A 21,726-nucleotide genomic window follows, 5' to 3' on the forward strand; every position below is an offset into this window, starting at 1 on the left:
ATTACAAAAAAATTGTTAGATTTGATAACGTTAAGGGGTGTCGAGTGGTCAACTACTATACTACATTACAAGTTTTTAATAATACTAGTTTTTGAACCCATGCGTATATTTTGGTGAAATGTATACATGATAGATGATAATTATGAAATATTAACTTATAAAAAACTTTAAATTACTATTAAGGTAAAAACTTTTTTGCAAGCTTCTTCACACTCTTCCGCTGAATAATCATTCAAAACATCACTTTTTAAACTACCACACAACTTGTTAGCCAATCAAACTCCATGATCAAAATCATTGCTTCTTTTCTTGTAAAATTTGTACAATTTATGTAAACCAACATAGTCATATATTCACTCAATTATTGATACTTTTACAGTATACTTACTTGGTTTTAGATTCACATGTATTGAAACTTCTCAAACCAAAATCGTTAAAAAATGTTAAATAATGAAGTGGCTAATCCCTATTGGATGTTAATAATATAGAAAATTTTGTAAATTATAAATATGTTAAATAATAAAGTGGCTAATCCCTATTGAATGTTTAAAATCTTAGGGAGACAGCCTTAGAACCTTATAGCTCCTACTTTTATTTAGTATAATTTGGCAAAACGATATGTCTCGTACCAACCAAACCAAAGTCAATAGTAATAATATTTGGTACAAGTTAACCATAAAACCACTAAATCTAAATTCCAATTCTGTGGTTTTTTTAGTCAGATTTCTTCTGGAACCCAACAAATCGCTTTCTTCTTTTCATCTCTTCTCCGACACCGTTACTTCGTCAGTTGTACTACTATATAACTGAATGCGTTTTGGCTTATAAAAAATCTTTGGCACCATTCAATAGTACATATCTCTTTAAATAAAATAAAAAAAAAAAGCCTTTCACACATTCAAACACTACATAAAGTGAGAGTATTAATAGCAGTATAAAGTGAGAGTATCACACATTCAAACACTACATATAGTTGAGTTGTGAGAAAATTTACACGGTGTTTTCGAAAAGACAAACGTTATAATAGAACTAAGTCATAACTCGCAGAAATGTTTTTTATTATTATTTTTATGTGTAATTTGTAGTTTTTTAAATTATGATTTAATATATAACAAACATATTTGAAATGAAGTAGCAAATTTAACAAAATACAGAAAATTTTACAACGCAAATTCTTATTTGTATTTTCTTCATTATTAACTGCATAATCCTAAATTTTGTTATTAATTTAATTAAACAATTATAAGTCACATAGACAAACAACATTATTATTTCTTTTGTCGAACTAGCCAAGAAATACCAAAGAAAATAACATGAGCCAAGAATATTTTATCTGGACGCAAACAACAAACCGGACATGCAATTTTGATTAAACTACTCAATAGAAATCTTTATTGTGCTTAAATCAATTACACAGATTTGTTGACGACAGACCAAAATTAGGTCTTGCTGGACTTGGTACGTTGATGTGGTGAACTGGTTATTAAGACAATTTACATGAAAAACAACATGATATTAAGATAAAAGAAACGTGGTATGAGAATGAAGTTTTCCTTCTCAGTACAAAGAGTTGGTGTTTTCACGAGACGTATAGCCAGCTTTGAGCTTTGGTGCTTTCTGTTTGACGAAGAAGAACGCAGAGAGAACACTCTTTTTCCGGACAGGAGCTTGAATGATCTCTCGTCGTGGGTTATTGTCAAGTGACTTGTGTGCTGCCAGAAGTTTGGGAACCTCCAAATCCTGAGGAAGCCACAAACTTGTCTTATCAAAACCATAGACGTAGCTCATATAATAAATATACAGCTCTTTCATTTTAATCTGTTGCCAATTAACTACTCGATTCATGGGACATTTGTTCCATGTAAAAATTGTAAACTCTTAAGATTTACCTTATGGGCAACACCGTATGCGGGCTTTGTGACAGTGGATACTACTGCAGTAACACCTGAGACCTGAGAACCAGCCAAAGGCTTCTTGTTTATAATGTCTTCTTCATCACCTGCATGAGTTTCAATGTATATTATCAATCTCACTGGATCATGAGTTACAAATGAAGAAATGCTATGCTTGATTCTTCTTCAAGTCCCTCTTTCTCGTACCTAATAGATGGAAAACTCCAAATGTCTTTGTGAAAGCTTTTGAATCTTTGGAGCTGCACAATAAGTATGTATTAGTTGTGTCTAGTTATCAAGAACGTGGGAAATAGTAGTAAAGCTTCTGTCAAGGCTCACCTTGGTGCAACTGTAAGGGTAAACTTGGTCTCTGAGCCTAAAAGCCAGGAGAGTGATTTTGATGCAGGGGCATCTAAGTGAGTGAAACCAAGCATCACTAAAAATGTTTGATAGTTGACTACTTATATAAACTAATAAGCTCCAAGGGGGAGGACATGGCACCTGAAGGTTGGAGACGGGATATAGCTTGGTAATGATTCTGTCTTGTGTTAGTTCGTCTGAGAGGACTAAAGTGTACCCGCCCGCTTGTTAACAGAATCTATAACAAAATCCAGAGAAAACAGAGGATTCAGATATCAATAGCAATTAGCAGAATATTGACAAGAGCCAAGAAAAACACTTACTTGGGTAGAAAGTAATGCTTGTGATGCAATGGGATAACTGCTAATAGCTGTTGCTGTCTAAGACCTTCTTTGTCGATATATGTCCGGCATGTAAGCAGTTGCTGATGATACAAAAAAAACCTTAAGGGAGAGAATGTTTACAAGATCAATAAATATAAGATCAATAAAGAAGTGTGTTGCTAGCTTACCTGGCTAACACAAGAAGCTCTCAACACCATAGTTGAAATGTCTGAATTTTGCTGATCAAATAGATCCAGTAAGCTTGGAAGCAACAGTTACAAGGTGACCAACAGCATTAATTAGAGCCTTTACAGTGTAGTCCTTCAAATTGTCCAATACCCTAACAAAAAGGAGGTAATGCAATGAGAAAATATGAAGAACAAAATTATCATAGAAAGCTATATATAAGTAATATGGTTGAATTAAAAGATGTTACATTTGCTTCTGCTATATAGGTAAGACTTTTTCACAGTAATCAGCAGCTGAGGCCTCAAGTTCTTGCGCTCGTGTTACATAAAAGTTGGAGAATAAACAATCCAAACAAAACAGAAGTTTCTTTGTCGAGTATTCTCCACGTAAAACTCTAGATCACAAAAGCTAAAGAAAAACGCAGATTACAAAGCTATTGTATTAATAATCCCAATAGCTAATAATACTGACCCCAGATGCAAGTCTTGAAGAACTGTAGTACACAAACCGACAATCATTAGTTTCGTATATTACTAATCTCTTAACAATGGCTAAAACCTTTACTAAACCACAGCTACTCTAAGACAAGAGAGACACAGTGATGAACAAAGGGAAACACCATTGAGCACTAGAAGAGTCCATTTAATTTCAAAAACAAAAAAAAATCTTTTGAAATAACTTACTAATGATAATTCTAAAAATATTTTAGTATATATTTTTATAATTATCCGGCTTATAACTCCAACAAACTTTAGGGGTACAATAAACAAGCCGAGCTGATGGTGAAATCCTAGGCATAGCTTCTAACTCCATTTGACACTCTTTGAGATGGCATGTTGCGAAGAAGGACATCTCCACTGTCTTTAAACATTTTGAGTTAGCGAGAATGTATTTCATTAGTTGTTTCTCAGCTTCTTTTCCTTCATACTCTATCCACTGAACAATCTCTAGATGAGACGATATGCATTGGGGAATAGTACTCGGCTGGTTCCAGGAACATGGGGGACACCCCTATACACCATGACAGTATTTACTCTTTAATATACATTTATTAAAATTCATCAAAACTGGATGTGCATATATGTTAAGGGATGATGGCACTTACCGTGGTCTTGACCGCAAGAGTTTTCAGTTTAGAAAATTTCTGAAGCAAACACATAAGTGGTTCCAACCAATATACTGAAAATTCTGCATTCAAGATAAAATCTGTGATCCTAGGGAACTCAATGGTTTTAATGGTTTTAAGACACGCAACCTGCAATAAAAAAAAAAAAAAAAAAAAAAGATTGGTTGACCAAGCAAGCAACAAGGAACAGAGGAGATCGAGCCTGAGGTATATACCATTGATTCGGTTATATTCAAGTTGAGACGTATGGCAGAAGAAAGACATCTCAGAAACTTTTCATCATCATTGTTAACAATCAAGGTGGAGACTGCGGTATCAAGGCAAAGAAAATTACTCATCAAACTAAGAGAGTCTCTCAGCCTATAGTCAGCGATGTCTAAGTATTTTAATCCAGGGCAATCTATCACCAACGACCCAGTGTGATATTCTCCCTCTCCCTCTCCCTCTCCCTCTCCCTCTTCCTCTTCCTCTTCCTCTTCGGTCAGATAAGTTAAACATTTCAACGAAGGCACTTTCACGGTAACGTTTGTCAAGTTGTCATCTTTAGCAGGTCGTATAAGCACCAGTTGTTTGAGAACCGGGGAACTTGATAAAAGCCTAGCAAGAGATTCTTCGTCTTTGTAGACCACATAGGCAAGTTTCAGAAAAGAGAGAGATGGTAGGCTAGGGGGGAAAGAAATGTCAATTAGAATCTGGTTTGATAGAGTTAAAGAAACAAGCGAGTCGCATGTGTAAAGGCTCTCAGGTAAGCTTGTGGGCTCTCCTGTCCAGAGGAGACTGAAATCTAATCTTTTCACACCGTGGTTAACAGCTTTGCCAACCCACTTTCTGACATCTACTACGTCAACAGGAGGACATTGTGGACCCAGTTCGACAACCAGTCTTACTAGTTTCGGTGCCTTATGGTGTTGCAGTGACTTGTCAACAAACCACCCAAAGCTCTCGCTCCCTTGGTCGTGTTTGAAGGCGAGTTCATGGAGCATCTTCCAAACGCAACGCCATCTTTTAGACAAGATACCAGTGGCCACTGCATCTTTCGTCGGGACGCGGAGTAAGATTTGCAACAGCAAATCGTCGGGCAAATCACATATTCTCTCAATCCTCAACAAACCCATAGTTGTAGTTGTGCCCAATTCAAACTAAAACGCTAGTAATTCCCTCTCTGGAAGGAAACAAACAAAAACCCTAATCTGTTCCGGGATTAAACTAAGAGGTTGTAACTAGAAACAACTTACCGCAAGCTTGAAATTAGAAATTAGAGGAGGACGGAGGACGAACGATAAACCCTGAACCCCCAACAAGTCACACTCGGAGATTTTTGGATTGAAGAAGAAAGATGTTTTTTTTTTAGGAATAATAAAGTCCCAAAATAAAAATAAACATTTAGTAAAATAAACATTTTTGATTATTTACTTTTATTTGAATAACTTTCTAAAAATCTAGACAAATCATATCATTACACGTAAGTGTGTGGAGTTGATTTTGATGACTCACGGACATAACTCTCTCGCTCACAGAGAGGCACTTGAGTTTCAATTTTGTTATTATACCAAATTCATCACATTACTAGTACTCTCATTCTCATTTTAAAAATGTGACTAACAAAGGAAATTTTAAGTTTTTCCCGGCAATCTTTGGATTTACAAGACTTATGGAGCCACGGTGTGTATATACAAGACTTATGAGAAACCTAAACCGTATTAATGAACTCCTAGTTCGGAGTTCAAGATCATCTACCATCGGCAGATCTTACAAAATTAAAGGAGTACCTCCACGCTGGCAGTCTCAGATTTCTGATGCTTTTCAAAATTTAGGAGGTGGAATATCTTGATTTAGTGGTTTTTGAACCTCGGATACAAGGTTGAATAACTAACTACTCGATCGAAATCTTTATTATGCTTAAATCGATTTTACACAGTGTTGTTAACGACAGACCAATTGGCTGGACTTGGTACGTTGATGTGGTGAAACTGGTGATTAAGATAATTACATGAAAATCAACATGTTATCAAAAGATAAGAGAAAAAACCGTGATATAATAAGATTGAAGTTTTCGTGATCCGTACAAAAAGTTGGTGTTTTCACGAGACATAACCAGATTTGAGCTTTGGTGTTTTCTGTTTGACGAAGAATGCAGAAAGAACACTCTTTGTCGGGACAGGAGCTTGAATGATCTCACGTCGTTGGTTGTTTTCAAGTGACTTGTGTGCTTGCTGCCAATAGTTTGGGAACCTCCAAATCCTGAGGAAACCACAAACTTGTCTTATCAAAATCATAGACGTATCTCATTTAATACAGCTCTTTAATTTTTAATCTGTTGCCGAATTAAGCCAATTAACTACTTGACACATGCAACATTTGTTCCATGTATAGTTGCAAACTCTTAAGATTTACCTTATGGGCAACACGTATGCCTGCTTTGTGACGGTGGATACTGCAGTAAAACGATATGTCTCCTACCAACCAAACCAAAGTCAATAGTAATAATATTTGGTACAAGTTAACCGGAAAACCACTAAACCTAATTTTTAATTCTGAGGTTTTTTTAGTCAGATTTCTTCTGGAACCCAAATAGCTTTCTCTTTTCCATCTCTCTACTGTTTTGAATGACTCGATTGGCTTCATCGTATAGAGTTTTATAGATCTCTTTGAGACGAAACAAGATTAAAAAAAAAAGGTAAACTCGTGAGACTAGAAAGTTATATTTCTGATGAATTTTGCTGAGAATAGTCTCGTTTAAACTTAATCAATGACTTGGGTTCTTTTCGTTTTCTTCTTTCTTGTTATAAAAATTGATACTTTTATGGTTTAATCCTTGGCGCATTGATTCTTTCTCTTCTGATATTAGTTGTTAGAAGATTTTTTATTGCTCATTGGTTAATCAAATTTGACTATCAAGTGTTTAGTATTTTATATAACTGGTTTTTGTTTCTAGTACTGTATATTGCATTAGAGTCTCTTTACAAAAGCTGAAGTCCATATTCTTTGTCTTCATCACTTACTGGACTACTTTTGGTGAATTGTGTTACAGAAATCTTTAGGAATTGATCCAAAGTGGTGGGGATTAATGGGAACCATAGACCTTAGAGCTGCTGCAGATGGAAACTTGTTTGCGGATCTTAGTAGTCAAGTTCACCAGCTCCCTTGCTGTATTAGATTCGATGGTCCTTCTGAAGTTTCCCACTATTTCAAGCCTAAATCCAGTGGTAACAGAACAATAGTACTATGTTTTTGTGATTCTGTTTTCACTCTTTTTTTATATATATATAGCGAGATTAATGTGGGAAGTTTCTTTTTTTTCATCAACCGTAGAGGTTGAAATTGATGGAGTAAAAACGGAAGAAGCTCATTTCAGAGGAAGGAAGTTGCAAGGAGCAACTATCTCACTCCCTAGTGGCTATTCTGGTACTCTTTTTTTCTTAACTGATGTAAAGGTGGAAACTTTTGGAATTTCTTATGGATATATCTTAAGAATGATGGAACTAATGTACCAATTCCTGATGATGGAGATCTTAGTTAGAGAGTTTTGACAATAAATATCTGAGATGTCTTGATGAATCTGCTACTCGAGATATTATTATGTTTTTGGTTACTCACTTACTCATTTAGCTTGTTCATATGTTATCCCCCTTCAGGTTTTGTGCTTGGACAAGCGAGTGACCTGAATGCTAATGGAAAGAGAAAAGCTTCTAGTATCACGGATGAGAACCCGTGTTGGGAAGCTAAGGCCAAATTCGATAACCTGACATACTGGAATCACGATAATCTCCCTTCAAAAGACGATACTTTTGTGCGGTCTTTTCATTGGTTTAACATTGCAGAAGCGGTGAGTTTATATTACAGTTTCCATTCATTCGTCTCTCGTTGACTGGTTTCATAAGTTGTTGGTCTTTTATCTGGTTCCTAACTTGATTGTGAACAATGGCTGAGACTCTGCAGCTGCACAAGCCAGTGAAAGTTGAAGACTTGGTTGCAGCAGTTTCACATGGTGGAAAGGATCAACTATGAAAGTGGCATTAGAACGTTGAACAAAACATAAAACCAAGTAAGAAGGTCACTTAAGAACGTTTGTTTTGTTGACATATAATTCTCAAGGCTTGTTTGGATTCCATTTGATGATAAGTTGTGTTATTTTCTGTGTAATATTTAAATTCTATGATTTTGAATTGTTTTTTAAAAAATGAATTTATTTGCCTATCTGTTTACATAAACAAAATTTTGTAATTTCTTGGGGGTTATATTATTCCCCTTTAATATTGCAATTTTTGTCAGCACAGAGTTAATTTTGAATCTTCATGAATCATCTAATCAACAATAGTATATGATCTGTACTATATCATAGATAGTTAACTTAAAAAAAGTAATTGTAATCTTAATCAAATAATCTCCCTAAATTAAAAAAAGTAATGATATACTAGAAGTTGTTTATTTTTAGTGTTTTTTGTGTGCTGTTTTGGTAGGTTTTCTATGTGTTGTCTAGTAGCATCTTTAATTAATAATTTGTGTGTTTCTATTATTCAGTTTCCATATAATTATAAAAATAATACCTCTAGATTACAAGTGTTATAACATTGCCTTTATACTATGTATCTATATAACTATATATAAATGATTTTAGAAAGTCATTCATTGTGTAATATAAACATATTAATTAAATCTAGATAGATATTTAATACACACTCAAATGTGTATATTTGAGTATTATTTTTGGCATTTTGACTTTGAAGAGAGATTGTTATTGTTTTGAACTTTCAAGTTTTTGTTTGACGAGGGAAATTTAATAAAGTAAAGTAACGGAGAACGTCGTTTTCATTTTCTTTTTGCATGTATTTTTGTAAATTTGTGTATCGTATTGTAATAACGGCCCCATGCCAAAATTATTGGAGTCTTTCAAATTAAATAAACAGAATGAGAAAACTTTAACTTATTAAATTCCCCAAAATATTTCGTGTGTGAAACAAACTGACCATATTTTTTGACGTCGATTTCGATTTCGTTTCTCATCTTTCAACAAATTTGAACAAGTGAATCGTGATTGTGACTCTTGAAGGTTGGTTTTGTTTTCTCTCTTCAATCCTCAAATCTTCTTTTTCACCTACAAAAAGTTTCATGTTGTATGTCTCAATTCTCAAAATCTAATCATCTTTTAAAAGCTTCTTTTCACAGATTTGGGATCGAAGAACGAATCTTTTTTTTTTTGAGAACATCTTTTACTGACAAAAAGGTTCGATTTTTATTTTTTTCCTCTGTTATTTATATTGGTTTCTTTATTCTGGGTTGTTCTGGATTCTGTTATTTGTTCGATTGGAGCTTTGAAAAGGTTTCATCTTTGTGTTGCAGATGAACTTCGTTTTCTATTCTTGGGTTTTTATGTTGATGATTCACTGAAAAGAGATTGCAATTTCGTTGTTGTGGTGTGAGGTGAGGGACTCAAAAAGAGAGACAATGGAGTTTAAGGAGATTAGATCCGTGATTGAGAGATCTATGCGTTATAATGAACTGTTTCAACAACCTCTGCGTCAAGAAAAGATGAGTGTTGTTAAGAGTTTTATCCAAAAGTCCGATTCTGGTTTCAGAGTGGTTCCAACGAAGGAGCTCTGTCGAGTTTATCTCCAGAAACCTAATTTGTTGGCTTCTAAAGGTGTAATTGATGCACAAGCCAAGCCTCCTCACAGGAGATTTGGTAGGAGTTATGATCAGCAAAACTTGAAGTCGACGAGGCTGAGACATCATCATCATCTTCATACAAGTGTTGATGATCCTCTGAAACCCAAAATGGAGGAGGAGAAGAAAGAGATTTCTCAGAGATATTTTACTCCTCTTGGTTTCAGTAGTGGTTCTCATTTGGGATATAGGAAGAAAGGAAAAGACTTTTTAGTTGAGAAGAGTTCTATGGCAATGAATAATAAACTTTGTCATGGTACTACTTCATTTGGTCAGAAGAAGGAGAGAGTTGTGAGAGAAGTTAAATCCAATTTGATGGTTAGTACATCTAGGGACACAGTTGCAGCAGATGTGAAGTTGAGGGATTCATCTTCTTCAGCTTTCATTACCAAGGTAACTTTATTTATCTCATTATAACTATGCCAAAATTCCCAAGGAATCAGACCATTTCTAATAGTTTTCTTTACCTTAAGTCGTCAAAGTCCTTTTTTCGTGTAATGATCTGAGTACTTGAAGCTTATGTTGATGTTACACTGAACTGCAGGATAAAAACGATGATTGTTCCAATGCATCTCCTGAATGTCAGACGAACTCAGAAGAAGCTCATCAACCTAGTCCTGTTTCTGTTCTAGAGCCAATGTTTTACGAAGATATCTTAGACGACAGTGAAGATCTCGATTTTCAAAGTAAGGAAGAGTTTTAGTAACTGTAAATATCTGTTGTTAGAATGTGCTAAACTGTAATAACTCTGTACTTCTTCTTATATCTCATTAGGTCTAGAGGAAGAGCTTGAGACCCTGAAATCTGAATCTGAGAGTTATTCAGATGGGAGTGGGATGGAAGTATCGAGCGATGAGGAGTCTGTGGTCGGTTCTGAAGTCAAAGAAAGCAAGGATGTTGAACAAATTGGGTTCTTGGATACTCAACAAAGCAGGGACTCTTCCTACATTGATGATATCTTGGCTGAAGCTGTACAAGGGGACAAGAATTGGGTTCCTGACAAACAAGATTTAGCCATCAGCCCCAAAATCTTCGAGAAACTGGAGAAGAAGTATTACACAGAAACATATTGGAAGAGTTCTGAAAGAAGGATATTATTTGATAGAGTCAAGTCAAGCCTGGTCGAGATTCTAGAATCGTTTTCAGCTACACCAACATGGAAGAAACCCGTTTCTAGGAGACTTGGCACTGCACTAAGCACATATGCACTGAAACAAGAACTCTGGAAAGTACTTGCTAAGCAAGAGAAGCGAGCCAAGAAAAAACCATTGGCCAAAGTGCCAGTCATAGACATTGATGAGTGGTTAGAACTTGAAGCTGATGATGAGTCAGTGGTTTGTGAATTAGAAAGTATGATAGTGGATGAGTTGTTGGCTGAGGTTGTCAGCTTCATGTAGGGTGTAGAGTGATTCTTTTCATTCTTTTTCATTTCAGATTGCATTCTCTGCATTTTATTTGAGATATAGAAAACAGAGTAGTAGTTGCATTTGGCTTGCATTATCAAAGGGAGATGTATAGCATTTGAGAAGAGTTGTGTATACAAATAGTTTCTTTGTCAGGTCTAGGATCGGCCTCTTAGCAAGTCAGTCACATTGCTTCAAAAGCCTATTGTGACTTGTACCCATTTGTCAAAGTATTTCAACAAGTTTTTTTGTGTGAATGAAACAGGAATTTGATTGAAACAGTCTCATTGAAATAAATTTCTTTGGAATTTAGATTTACACAACAATGGAAAAAGGCCACAAGCAGAAGCTAGTGAGCAAGAACATATACAAAAGCAATCATTTCTTGTTTAAGTCTCATTTTGTCTTCAAGCTTTGTAGGTGAGGTATACACTGAAATGGAGGATGGTGTCTTGACCATCAGTGATATGCTGGTTGTCCTGGTTATGCAGAGTTTCCACTATGGCATACCCTTTAGCGTGCTCGAACTTCCCAGTCCCGCCAATAACTGCAATCTGGGAGGCATGAGAGGCGGTCCGGTGAACTCCAAAGAAACTAATGGCATCATCTAAAGTGTCATGATGGTCGTGCTCTCCATGTAGCAATACGGTCAGAGAAAGAGTTTGGCTTGTGCCGTCCAAGGAACTGGCCAAGTAAAAGCCTTGAGCTCTCCCTATAACAGCTGAGCCAAGCTCGTGGCTTTCAGTTAGCTCATCGTCCACAACAGTTATGGTTCCGAACATGAGATGCTGGAGGGCAGCACCAGGAGGGAGGTTTCCAGCGGTTACAAAAGGGAGATTGTTGGCGCTAAGAGCATCGTTGGAATTCCCATTAGTGTTTTGGATTACGGTGGAGGTTTGAGCACCGCCAAGTCCTGTGAGAAGTGGAGCTGTGTTTGGGTTAATAACACTGTTGATGTTGTTTGAGTTGACCAGTGGGACTCCATTGTCAACTGGGAAAATGCTGTTGCTGGCCTTTGAGAATGGTATTCCGTTCACTTCAGTTTGAGCTACTATTCCGGTAACCACACGAGCCGATGGGTGAGACCCGCCTAGCACATCGTGCATGAAGAACTCTAGTAAAGGCTCGTGTTCACCCGCTGTGGCACCAGCTGGACCGGCTGAGACAGTTACTGCTGATGCAGTACTTGTTGTGGTTGCTGGTACTGGGTTGTCATCGGTGCCATCATCCTCCTCGGCTTCAGTTGGAGCCACCGTGGGGATTTGGCCTGTAGGGATTAACTGAGGCTGAGGTTGGATCTCGTCAAGAATTCTAACCGAGTTGATGACTGCGAGGAGATTGAAGGATGTGAGGAACAGAAGGATGATTATGTGAAGAGCTTTGGCCATTTTACTCTTTGGTTTGGATTCTCAAGTTATCTTTGGCTTGCGATGTTGTTTGTGTTTGATATTATTCGATGAATGATGAGTTTATATAAAGAAGCATTGGAGCATATGGTTAATGCGATGAGAATGGTGTGGAGTTGTTGTTGTTGTTGTTTTGATTTAGTTGAGTTTGCGATCTATTCAACTGAACCTCTTAATAAGTTAGCTACTAATGATTTGGTGCTTTTTTCTTTATTCTCTTTATAAAATTGGTTTGGTCAGAGTCATAGTGTAATAGTTGCATTTATCTATTTTGCAGGTACTATTTTGTCCGAAAGTTTGAAACTATAAGAGGGGGTTTACATCATTTAAAACAGTGTTCTGCTTCACTTTGGCCGTTTTGTATACTCACATATATAACCAAATATTTCAACTTTTTTTCATTCTTATTAATATTAAGTTAATGTTTACAATATTTTCCCACTAATTAACAGAAATACTATTCAAGAAAAGAAAGAAATGAACAAACAAACAGAATCTGTCTTTACTTTCTTCTAACTACCCTTTCAAAGATATACCATCGGTTCTACGTTTCCTCTCCGATTCAGCCCCGCCCTTTCCATCAGAGGCTCTTTTGTCCAACCAACCAATGATGTCAGCAAACACAAGATCAATATTCTCTGGTGTCTCTCCATAGAGTAAGCCGTGCCACATTCCAGGGTACAGTTTGAGAGTCTTGTCCCAACTAGACGCAACCTCATACAGCTCTCCACTCACCGCTTTGTCTGTGACTTTATCGTCTTCTCCGTGCAAGACCATAAACGGTAAAGAAACCTGTTCCCAATACATAAAACACCTCATGTACACCTCATCCAATCATATTAACTCTTTGACCAAACTGAAAGTAAAAATATATTACCTCGTTCAATCTCTTCTCGAGGTCGGTGCTAACCCTCAGTAGTTCATAAGCAGTCTTCAAACGTGGACGTCCTTTGTAACAGTAAGGATTCTCTTTAACCTGCTTTCGGATTTCTGGCTGTTTAAAAGCAATCTCAATAATATCTTGACCAGGAATGATCTTCCACGACGGTATCACTCCGCTAAGTTTGGACAATATCGAAATTACCAAAGGATTTGGTTTCATTTCTTCAGCAATCTGTAATATAGGAAAAAATTTGTCACACTGTAGCTTTAAAAGCTTTCATTATTAACAGTAAATTATATTTTTTTCATTGTTATTTCCATCTTCCCCTTTAACATTATGACTTGGTCTAATCAAATAAAAATCTCGATTCCCTCAATAATGATCTAACCATTTACAATACTAATAATTCAGCATCTTTCACATCATCGTCACCTCGTTTGAAAACAGACAACCCAACATTTTGGCATATAAAATACATATTTCTTCCTCCTACATTGGGTGGGTAAAAAGTTACATCACACCTCAACATTACTGTTTTTGTTATTATACTCAAAACTAATCACTATTAACACCAGGCTGGCTAATTACTTCTTTTTAAACAAAACCACCGTTTCAAATGAAAAAGACGTACCAAACAATAATATCGATAGCCCCATAATAAAACATAATTAGGCAAATACAAAGATAGAAGCAAGATGGAATGAATAATATACCTTACACATTGGAGCAGCCAAGATGGCCCCATCCCAAAACTCAGGCTTCTTTCTATGTAACAACAAAAGCACTGCTCCACCCATTGATTCTCCTAACAAGAACCTCATCTTCCCTTTGTTCTCTTCTCTCTCTAATTATTTCAACCACACAAAACCATAAAAAAAAAACATCAGAGACAACGAAACTTTTTGATAAAGTCGTACAAAAGAAATTTAATAATGTCAGAGTAATGGGTTGTTTCCATCCAAAAACATCATGACGATAGATCAAGTACCAACAAAAGAAAAATAAAAAAAAAGTCTTGATAAGATTTTATTGAATAATTCCTTATTTGGTTCAATAATTTGAGAGTAGTGGTGATTAAAATTAGTGGTTATGAAGGTATTTTCAAAAAGATAGGTAATAAAAGTCAATATTACCGCAAATGCTTGTGTAGTGCGTTGAGACATCATCAACAAGTTGGTCAAAGTTTGGGACGTAGGCACTAAGCCCATCAGATTTGCCATGACCTTCATAGTCTATACCATAAACCGCAAATCCTGCTTTCACAAGTCTCCTCGCAGTACCTAATCCAATCATATTCATTTCAAACATTAAACAACACCTCTTGAATATTTGATAAGAAAACATAAATTAGACTAAACAATCTCAACTGTTCATGGTGATGCTGCATTCCATTGCATATCCATGGCAGATAAAGACTAAAGCCTTAGGTTCTTGCTTTGCTGGTACCCATTTGCACGTGAACAGTTTCATTCCTCGAGAATTGTTGATGAAACTCTATATATATAAATCATAAATCATCAATAAAAACTCTAGATTTTAATATCTATAAGTATATATTCATTTATGAATAAGTAAACAGAACACAAACCTCTTCGTAAACGGTGTCATCAGTTTGACTCGCCTGCATAACCAAAAAGAAAAAAAAAGGTACAATTCATTACAAGAAGAAAACAAACTAAAAGAGTTTCAGATGTGGTCCTCAAGAGATAGAAAAACAAGAGAGTGTTTCAAATCAGAACGTAACTAAACTAACCATTCTTAAGAAGAAGAGATTAAGTCTGAAACTCTCTCTCTCTCTTTGGTATTTGTTGGATGGAGACGCGAGTTTTGTGATAAGAGATGTCTCGTGTTTTGTTGCAAGGCTCTGTTTTATATGAGTATTGAGGGGAAGAGGACGACGATACGGTAATACGACGACGTTTTTTAAGTATTTGAACGGATTCGTTTCTTCTCTTCGCACCCCTCCAACACCAACACACGGCAACACGTTTTTTTTTATGTTTTTTAAATCAATTGCTTCTTCGCAAAAATATAAAAATATTTCCGTAGAAAAGACAAGTGGCAAATTCATGTTTCGCGACGATTCAAAAGCACCCCCTCATTTTCCAAAGAAACACAAATAGTACACCCTTAAGTCTTAAATTGTTCATAAACACCCCTTCTAAAATTCTTTGACAATGGGTTTTGTTATTTCAAATTGCAAAATCAAACTCACGTCTATTTAAAAAAAATAATATATAATCAATATTTCTAGCGAGTAACAGTAGATGCCAAGTAGGGTTTATATTTCTCATATTCAATAATGTTAGATTATCATAAAAGTATATAAATGAAGGATCATAAGTAAGTACCATCAAATGAAGAAAAGTCAAAAACTACAAATTCTATTAGTTTTGCGTAATTATACAATGTCTACTAAGTATAACCTTAGTTGTAAAAAGTTCGACTCCGTTGACTTAAACCATTTATAAATTTGGTTTACAGATCAGAGATATACTTTTCACTATTTGTTTTTGTTAAATTGTGATCACGTATCCACTTTCACATCATTAAGTGTTTAATTTCATGATCCACCACTATATTTATTTTAGTTCAATGCTTTCAAAGTTAGGCCAATAAAATTATTTTAACTTTTTGGATCCCACGTATCCGCGTGTGCATATCTTTGCTCATTGGGCAATAAACCAACCTGCAGCCTTTGACGAATGAGTCGTTTGACTTTTTAAAATATATTAGTATGATTTTGTAAAATATTGGTGATCAAGATTCAAGCGACGACTGTAAGATAAAATTAAAAAAGTTTACAAAAATTGGGGTCGGTTTTTTATTATTCAGATACTCTCAAAACGTTCAACACGCCGGCTTTTTAGCAGAACATGTAAGCAATAATATAAATATCAGATTTGTTTTATATCCTGAATATCAAATGCTTATGTAATGTCTTGTCGATATTTTCTTAAAGATCCCACTAATCTGTTACGGAGCAGAAGACATGTAGTCAATAATATAAATACAGATTTTTTTTATATCCTGAATATCAAATGCTTATGTATGTCCTGTCGATATTTTCTTAAAGATCCCACCCACTAATGAGTAATGAATAATCTGTTACGAAAGAAAACAAATGTGTAGTGTAAGCATTTATTTTCTAATAAATACCAAATTGTCACTGTCTGCAACTAGTAAGATCAAACCAAGAAGAAGATGATCAGAGCATATATGGCTAAGTTTTGTTATTTAATATGGCTCAATGTTGTGTGTGCGTTTAGAAGAAACCAAATTCGTTTAAATGATCAGAGAGTCACAAGTTTCATTGCTAGTTCTTTTGTTTTTTTTTTGGAACAAACACTATTATATTAATTAGTTCATCTACATATATATATACTCTATTTTTGTAAAACTATTTCAGAAATATACGTTCGAAACCTCCAGGAGATAATTGTATATAGTATGTAATGGGCTTTTTAAAAGCCTAATAATAAATATATCTTTTCCTTTTTAACTCAAAAAGCTAATTTGGTTTCATCTTAATGTCACTGCAGCAAACATGGATTTTCACCAAAAGATTTGATTCAACCAAAGAAAAACAAAGCGTGAAGAAGAAGATTCATATTTAGGGATTGAAAATGAGTTCTCACAACATCTGCAGCAAAGAAGTCACGTGACAAAAAAGAGAAAAGGAAATAAGTTTTAGTTTCGGATTTATTTTAATTATTAACATTTTAGTTAAATAGTACTAATTAATGAGAATAGGGAATTTACTTATCTTATAATTAACGTTAAGTGTTTTGCTATATATAATTAAACGCTCATATATAGAAGAGCAAATCAATAAACAACATTTTTATTTACTTGGTTTGTTTCTTAATCACAAAACACCAACACATACAAGTAGGTTTTGTTATCGGTCGTTGATAACGTAATATAATGGCCTACGACGGCAGACACGGAGACGGCGTCACCGCCACTGACTGCGACGCCCATCAGCACCGCCGCAATCTCAAACGAGCAAGAGACTCAAGTGAAAATCTAGACTCAATCAGCTCTTTGCCCGATGTGCTTATCCAACAAATCCTCTCCTTTCTCCCGACTAAAATAGCCATGCGCACTTCGGTCTTGTCCAGACGATGGAGGCATGTATGGCCCAATACACCTTCCTTGTCCTTTGATTTTATAGGACTTCGTAATATACGGAATCCGGCTGATTTCATAAACGAAACCCTATCTCGCTACACGGCTCGTAAGATGATGAGATTTCACCTCGATTCCTACCACGTGAGGGACTGTCCTCCTCACGACATGAACCAGTGGATCGAGTTCGCCATGTCCCGAAACGCTGAGAATCTGTCGTTATATTTATCTTACACCAATTCCCATGGGTGCATTCCTCATTCTTTCTACGCCAATTCTTCTCTCAAGCAACTCAAGCTAAGATCATGTAACTATCTGGTTACAAGATGCTCGGTGTCTTGGACATCATTGAAGAAACTTTCATTGCATTATTGCAATATCTCTGAAGAATCCTTTGCCAAGATTTTATGTGGTTGTCCGATCCTCAAAATATTAAAATTGTATTGCCCTACTCAACCAAGGGTTCTTGATCTAAGCAAGTCACCGCGTCTGAGAGTTTTAAAAATCGAGCGTAAGTACGTTTGGGTTACAGGGGCAACACATATTGTTGCACCACATATACGTTACCTCAGATTGGCAAACTCTCGGTTACCTTGCACTTTAGTTGATGTCTCGTCTTTAACTGAAGCTAAACTAGACATTTTTTTCAGTAGAGTTAAGCAGGAACTCAAAGCTGATTTTCTTCAAGTCATGGTGCTAGAAATACTAGAGAAATTGAAGAATGTACAGAAGCTTACTTTTGGGGAAAACTTTCTTAAGGTATGTTTAATTTTTTTTGTCTACTCCAGTGTGATATATATGACCATTGTTACTCCTGTAGAACCAGCTGGTTTGCACACACTTATACCTTTTAGCCGATTGATTAGTTTCCATTAAGCTTTGATTTTCAGTAACTCTATGTTAGTATTGCTGTAGATGTTTCGGTATTTACCATTGGCGATTGTGCTTTTTGTAGATTTTATCCCTTGTGGAACTTCGAGGTGTTTCTTTACCGATATTCAAGGCTCAGGTTTTGACGCTTAGGACAACTATCTCCCAGTATGTAATTCATGGGATAGTAAGGGTGCTACAAAACTCACCTCAACTAAAGAAGCTAACCCTACTAAATAGTTCGAAACGTGGCCTGATACCGGTATGTTCACCTTGAACCGCGTTTTTTTTTCCTTGACCATTCAAGCTATTGGGCGAGTTTGAATAATCCTGTAAACATGTCAATTCGTTTTGAGATGAAAACTTTTCTTTATTTAAATATGTTACATATTTCAATTTAAATATCATATTTTAGATGAAAACTTTTCTTTATTTTGTAGGATTATCTAGGAAATAATCATGACATTTATTGATTATAATTTTTTTAAATATTACTATTTTTTCTATAAAAAAATAAAAATTAAAAATTAATGAGTGACACTATTTTAAATATTTTAATCCTTGTTTTCAATATTTAAAAATCGTTAAAAACGTGTTTTCTTTAAATAGTTAAACAAAGAACGGCATAAACCACAACTTTCATTTACACTAAAGAAAAGCTCAACTTTGTAGATACCCTTGTTGTGTGTATATATCTAATGTAATGTAAGAATAATATAAAAATATCTATCTTGATCTTATTCATAATACTGATGGAGATTAAACATGAAACCGTTTTTTTTTTAATATATAATTCACAATAGCAGCGTTAAAATCAGAATGCAAAACACTATAATTTCAGTACAACAATTTGTATGTGTTAAACAATGTAGGTAGTAAGTAAAAGTGTGCAAAACGACTATTCCTTGACATTCAAACATCGCTATTATGTTTAAGCCCCGACTCAAACCTTTCATTTCCATAATCACTTCTTTTTTCCAACCATCCAATGACGTCAGCGAAGACAATTTCGATGTTCTCTTGTGTTTCACCATTGAGCAAACCGTGCCACATCCCAGGATACAACTTTAAGGTTTTGTCAGAGCTCAACGCAACCTTGTATAGTTCTTGGCTCACTGCTTTATCTGTTACTTTATCATCATCTCCGTGTAAAACCATAAACGGCAATGAAACCTATAATCATTATATGCATTATTTAGTTGTAAAGTTACACCTATAATTTATATACTGTACTAACAATTTCTCGGATGGTTAGAAACCAAAGTAAAATAAAAAAAAAAATCTGACGGTAAACTTTTACCAGTAAATATATATATTATTCCTTAAGTCCGATCTGAATATCAATGCATGCATTAAGGGAATCTCGAGTATATGTATAATTTATATACATAAATACCTCTTGAAGTCTCTTCTCGAGGTCGTTGCTGATCCTTAAGAGCTCATACGCAGTTTTCAAGCGTGGTCTTCCATTGTAACATAAAGGATTTTCTCTAACCTTTACTCATACAAAATTTAAATCAAGCATATATGCCGATTAGTTTCTTACTTAGCTTTTGTATATACTAATTTTTTTGATTACTGTGTTATATAGAAACATATACCTGTTTTCTTATTTTTGGCTCTTTATATGAAATCTCGATGATATCTTGACTAGGAATTATTTTCCATTTAGGTATAACCGAGATGAGCTTTGTTAATATCGAAATAACAAAAGGACTTGGCTTCATTTCTTCTGCGATCTGTGACAAATATATATATTCCACATTCATATAGTACTATTTAATTTGCTTGTACTCACAAAAAAAATGTTTCGTTTATATGCATTTAATTTATATTAATCAACAATTCTATATATGCCGTATAAGAAAAATACAAGTTTTCTTTAGTTGCGTAACTGAATCTAGTAATTTGGTTATTGTATGATTATTTCACTCATAGAATATAAAAATGTTTATAGGTGTTCTGTTTAATATTTTTGAACCACAAATTTCAGTTGTATAAGATTAACAATAATATTAGGCAACTAAAAAAAAAACTAAATAAAGAGATGAGAAATAGTGAAATACCTTACACATTGGAGCGACCAAGAGAGCTCCATCCCAAAAGTCAGGTTTCTTCCTGCATAGCAACACAACCACTGCTCCTCCCATGGACTCTCCTAACATAAACCTCATCTTCCGTTTGTTCTCTTCCCTCTCTATTTCAATTTTACATTCCAAAGGCAATTTATTTGATAATGTCAAAACAAATAAAGAAAAAAAATCAAGCTATTCATGTATCAGTTGCTTCCATCTTCTCACGTTCGACCAAAAAAACTTCATATCGATCATATTGATTCCGCAATTATGTAGTTTACCTTTTTTAATTCGGACATTTACTGTCACACAAAAATTTCAATCAATTATAAGTTGACTTTTATAATCCAAAAGTCAACATTACCGCAAATAGTTGTGTAGTGAGTTGAGACATCATCAACGAGGTTGTCAAAGTTTGAGATATAAGCGCTCAGCCCATCAGATTTGCCATGTCCTTCATAATCCATTCCATAAACCGCATATCCTGCCTTCACAAGCCTCCTCGCAGTACCTAATCCGATCATATTCATTTAATTTCAAACGTTAATAATTTTTTGGTTTTTTTGTTTGATGTTAACCTGGAACATTTGGATTTTAGATCAGATGATATTAGTCATTCTATAATACAATCTAGATGAAAGCATATACATAATTAAAATATAAATTCATAGAATTTTGTGGAGTGGGTTGATCTTAACTATTCATGGTGATGCTACATTCCATGCCGTATCCGTGGCAAAGGAAAACTAAAGCCCCTGGGTCTTTGTTTGTTGGTACCCATCTGCACGTGAACAACTTCAATCCTCGAGTGTTTTTTATGAAACTCTGCACATATGTATACAATCATCAATCAGTCACCAAACCTTTCTATATATATATATATATATATATATATATATATCTATGTGATTATCTCAATGCATATATATATATATATACACATGCACACCTCTTCATACTTGAAGTCCTCTGTTTCACTCGCCTGCACACCAAAACCAATTAATATTTAAGAAATACGTAAGAACAAATATGCAGTTTTAGATTCAAACTAATCAAAGATTGAAGAGATTGTTAATCAACTAACCATTACGTCAAAAGAGATTAATTTGAATCACCTTTTATTTCGTTTTCTTGTTTTCTTGGAGAGTTTAGAAAGTAAATGGAAAGACAATGTAGAGCTCTGCTTAGTCGTCTGACCCTGACAAAGTTGACAACGTCGTGAATTTGGTTTTCTTTTTGTTATTCCCTTTCACTCCTTAAACTTCCTATATAATACAGAATATACCTCAGCTTTCGCAAACTCTTATAAATTATTCCCAACTCTTCTTAGACTTTTCTGAAAGAGCAATTAACAATCTTTACTTGAAAATTAATACTATAGAATAAGTGTATATCTGTATGTAG

General features: G+C 34.9%; 6 protein-coding genes and 2 pseudogenes across 9 annotated transcripts; 3 read left to right on the forward strand and 5 right to left on the reverse strand.

Annotated features, from left to right (window-relative positions):
* Positions 1–1,372: 1,372 nt before the first annotated feature.
* Positions 1,373–2,793, reverse strand: LOC104788886 (protein ABIL1-like). The gene is made up of 6 exons (XM_019245198.2): positions 2,764–2,793; positions 2,394–2,490; positions 2,232–2,304; positions 2,100–2,152; positions 1,890–1,999; positions 1,373–1,740 (listed from the first exon to the last, which is right to left on the reverse strand). Exons 1-6 carry the CDS (start codon positions 2,791–2,793, stop codon positions 1,558–1,560), a joined length of 546 nt encoding a protein of 181 aa, XP_019100743.2. The 3' UTR covers positions 1,373–1,557.
* A 407-nt stretch (positions 2,794–3,200) lies between these two features.
* Positions 3,201–5,256, reverse strand: LOC104785494 (putative F-box/FBD/LRR-repeat protein At1g22000). Its single transcript, XM_010510711.3, has 3 exons — positions 4,106–5,256; positions 3,870–4,019; positions 3,201–3,775 (listed from the first exon to the last, which is right to left on the reverse strand). The coding sequence occupies exons 1-3, from the start codon at positions 5,003–5,005 to the stop codon at positions 3,470–3,472; spliced, it is 1,356 nt and encodes a 451-aa protein (XP_010509013.2). The 5' UTR covers positions 5,006–5,256; the 3' UTR covers positions 3,201–3,469.
* Positions 5,257–6,404: 1,148 nt separating this feature from the next.
* LOC104785495 (uncharacterized) lies at positions 6,405–8,173 on the forward strand. The gene is made up of 5 exons (XM_010510712.3): positions 6,405–6,567; positions 6,922–7,096; positions 7,203–7,295; positions 7,526–7,716; positions 7,830–8,173. Exons 2-5 carry the CDS (start codon positions 6,958–6,960, stop codon positions 7,896–7,898), a joined length of 492 nt encoding a protein of 163 aa, XP_010509014.1. The 5' UTR covers positions 6,405–6,567; positions 6,922–6,957; the 3' UTR covers positions 7,899–8,173.
* Positions 8,174–8,802: 629 nt separating this feature from the next.
* LOC104785496 (uncharacterized) lies at positions 8,803–11,236 on the forward strand. Its single transcript, XM_010510713.3, has 5 exons — positions 8,803–8,940; positions 9,057–9,114; positions 9,231–9,947; positions 10,099–10,240; positions 10,329–11,236. The coding sequence occupies exons 3-5, from the start codon at positions 9,336–9,338 to the stop codon at positions 10,949–10,951; spliced, it is 1,377 nt and encodes a 458-aa protein (XP_010509015.2). The 5' UTR covers positions 8,803–8,940; positions 9,057–9,114; positions 9,231–9,335; the 3' UTR covers positions 10,952–11,236.
* LOC104785497 (dirigent protein 9 pseudogene) lies at positions 11,226–12,345 on the reverse strand (annotated as a pseudogene). The gene has a single exon (XR_015598305.1). The product of XR_015598305.1 is annotated as a dirigent protein 9 pseudogene (transcript).
* A 263-nt stretch (positions 12,346–12,608) lies between these two features.
* LOC104785498 (caffeoylshikimate esterase) lies at positions 12,609–15,240 on the reverse strand. 3 transcript variants are annotated; one of them, XM_010510717.3, is made up of 8 exons: positions 15,000–15,240; positions 14,835–14,867; positions 14,614–14,740; positions 14,380–14,526; positions 13,960–14,090; positions 13,241–13,477; positions 12,898–13,155; positions 12,609–12,731 (listed from the first exon to the last, which is right to left on the reverse strand). In XM_010510717.3, the coding sequence occupies exons 1-8, from the start codon at positions 15,000–15,002 to the stop codon at positions 12,708–12,710; spliced, it is 960 nt and encodes a 319-aa protein (XP_010509019.2). In that variant the 5' UTR covers positions 15,003–15,240; the 3' UTR covers positions 12,609–12,707. The 3 variants fall into 3 exon arrangements, with proteins under 3 accessions (XP_010509019.2, XP_087369231.1, XP_010509018.1); XM_087513105.1 differs by lacking the exon at positions 15,000–15,240 and having other exon boundaries at positions 14,835–14,873; XM_010510716.2 differs by lacking the exons at positions 12,609–12,731; positions 15,000–15,240 and having other exon boundaries at positions 12,747–13,155; positions 14,835–14,873.
* A 1,933-nt stretch (positions 15,241–17,173) lies between these two features.
* Positions 17,174–18,720, forward strand: LOC104788889 (putative F-box/LRR-repeat protein At3g18150 pseudogene; annotated as a pseudogene).
* Positions 18,721–19,009: 289 nt separating this feature from the next.
* On the reverse strand, positions 19,010–21,563 carry LOC104785500 (caffeoylshikimate esterase-like). Its single transcript, XM_019245499.2, has 8 exons — positions 21,407–21,563; positions 21,272–21,304; positions 21,021–21,147; positions 20,687–20,833; positions 20,314–20,444; positions 19,849–19,986; positions 19,644–19,742; positions 19,010–19,420 (listed from the first exon to the last, which is right to left on the reverse strand). Exons 1-8 carry the CDS (start codon positions 21,407–21,409, stop codon positions 19,160–19,162), a joined length of 939 nt encoding a protein of 312 aa, XP_019101044.1. The 5' UTR covers positions 21,410–21,563; the 3' UTR covers positions 19,010–19,159.
* Positions 21,564–21,726: the final 163 nt, after the last annotated feature.

This window comes from Camelina sativa, chromosome 5, assembly GCF_030686135.1.
Source record: "Camelina sativa cultivar CO46 ecotype springtype chromosome 5, ASM3068613v1".
In the NCBI taxonomy this organism is placed as follows: Eukaryota; Viridiplantae; Streptophyta; class Magnoliopsida; order Brassicales; family Brassicaceae; genus Camelina; species Camelina sativa.

What these genes read in the sequence shown, in the direction of transcription:
- LOC104788886 (XM_019245198.2), bottom strand. Translation starts at nt 2,793, where the DNA reads ATGGTGTTGAGAGCTTCTTGTGTTAGCCAG. An exon ending in ACCCTTACAGTTGCACCAAG is followed by an intron (nt 2,153 to 2,231) that starts GTGAGCCTTGAC and finishes CTTATTGTGCAG; the next exon opens with CTCCAAAGATTCAAAAGCTT. An exon ending in TGGAGTTTTCCATCTATTAG is followed by an intron (nt 2,000 to 2,099) that starts GTACGAGAAAGA and finishes AAACTCATGCAG; the next exon opens with GTGATGAAGAAGACATTATA.
- LOC104785494 (XM_010510711.3), bottom strand. Translation starts at nt 5,005, where the DNA reads ATGGGTTTGTTGAGGATTGAGAGAATATGTGATTTGCCCGACGATTTG. An exon ending in TGAATATAACCGAATCAATG is followed by an intron (nt 4,020 to 4,105) that starts GTATATACCTCA and finishes TTTTTATTGCAG; the next exon opens with GTTGCGTGTCTTAAAACCAT. An exon ending in CTCTTGCGGTCAAGACCACG is followed by an intron (nt 3,776 to 3,869) that starts GTAAGTGCCATC and finishes CATGGTGTATAG; the next exon opens with GGGTGTCCCCCATGTTCCTG.
- LOC104785495 (XM_010510712.3), top strand. Translation starts at nt 6,958, where the DNA reads ATGGGAACCATAGACCTTAGAGCTGCTGCAGATGGAAACTTGTTTGCG. An exon ending in TTTCAAGCCTAAATCCAGTG is followed by an intron (nt 7,097 to 7,202) that starts GTAACAGAACAA and finishes CATCAACCGTAG; the next exon opens with AGGTTGAAATTGATGGAGTA. An exon ending in GGTTTAACATTGCAGAAGCG is followed by an intron (nt 7,717 to 7,829) that starts GTGAGTTTATAT and finishes GAGACTCTGCAG; the next exon opens with CTGCACAAGCCAGTGAAAGT.
- LOC104785496 (XM_010510713.3), top strand. Translation starts at nt 9,336, where the DNA reads ATGGAGTTTAAGGAGATTAGATCCGTGATTGAGAGATCTATGCGTTAT. An exon ending in CTTCAGCTTTCATTACCAAG is followed by an intron (nt 9,948 to 10,098) that starts GTAACTTTATTT and finishes ACTGAACTGCAG; the next exon opens with GATAAAAACGATGATTGTTC. An exon ending in TGAAGATCTCGATTTTCAAA is followed by an intron (nt 10,241 to 10,328) that starts GTAAGGAAGAGT and finishes ATATCTCATTAG; the next exon opens with GTCTAGAGGAAGAGCTTGAG.
- LOC104785498 (XM_087513105.1), bottom strand. Translation starts at nt 14,873, where the DNA reads ATGCAGGCGAGTCAAACTGATGACACCGTTTACGAAGAG. An exon ending in ATGCAGCATCACCATGAACA is followed by an intron (nt 14,527 to 14,613) that starts GTTGAGATTGTT and finishes TGATTGGATTAG; the next exon opens with GTACTGCGAGGAGACTTGTG. An exon ending in GCACTACACAAGCATTTGCG is followed by an intron (nt 14,091 to 14,379) that starts GTAATATTGACT and finishes TGAAATAATTAG; the next exon opens with AGAGAGAAGAGAACAAAGGG.
- LOC104785500 (XM_019245499.2), bottom strand. An exon ending in AGCCAAAAATAAGAAAACAG is followed by an intron (nt 19,743 to 19,848) that starts GTATATGTTTCT and finishes GTATGAGTAAAG; the next exon opens with GTTAGAGAAAATCCTTTATG. An exon ending in TCGAGAAGAGACTTCAAGAG is followed by an intron (nt 19,421 to 19,643) that starts GTATTTATGTAT and finishes TAATGATTATAG; the next exon opens with GTTTCATTGCCGTTTATGGT.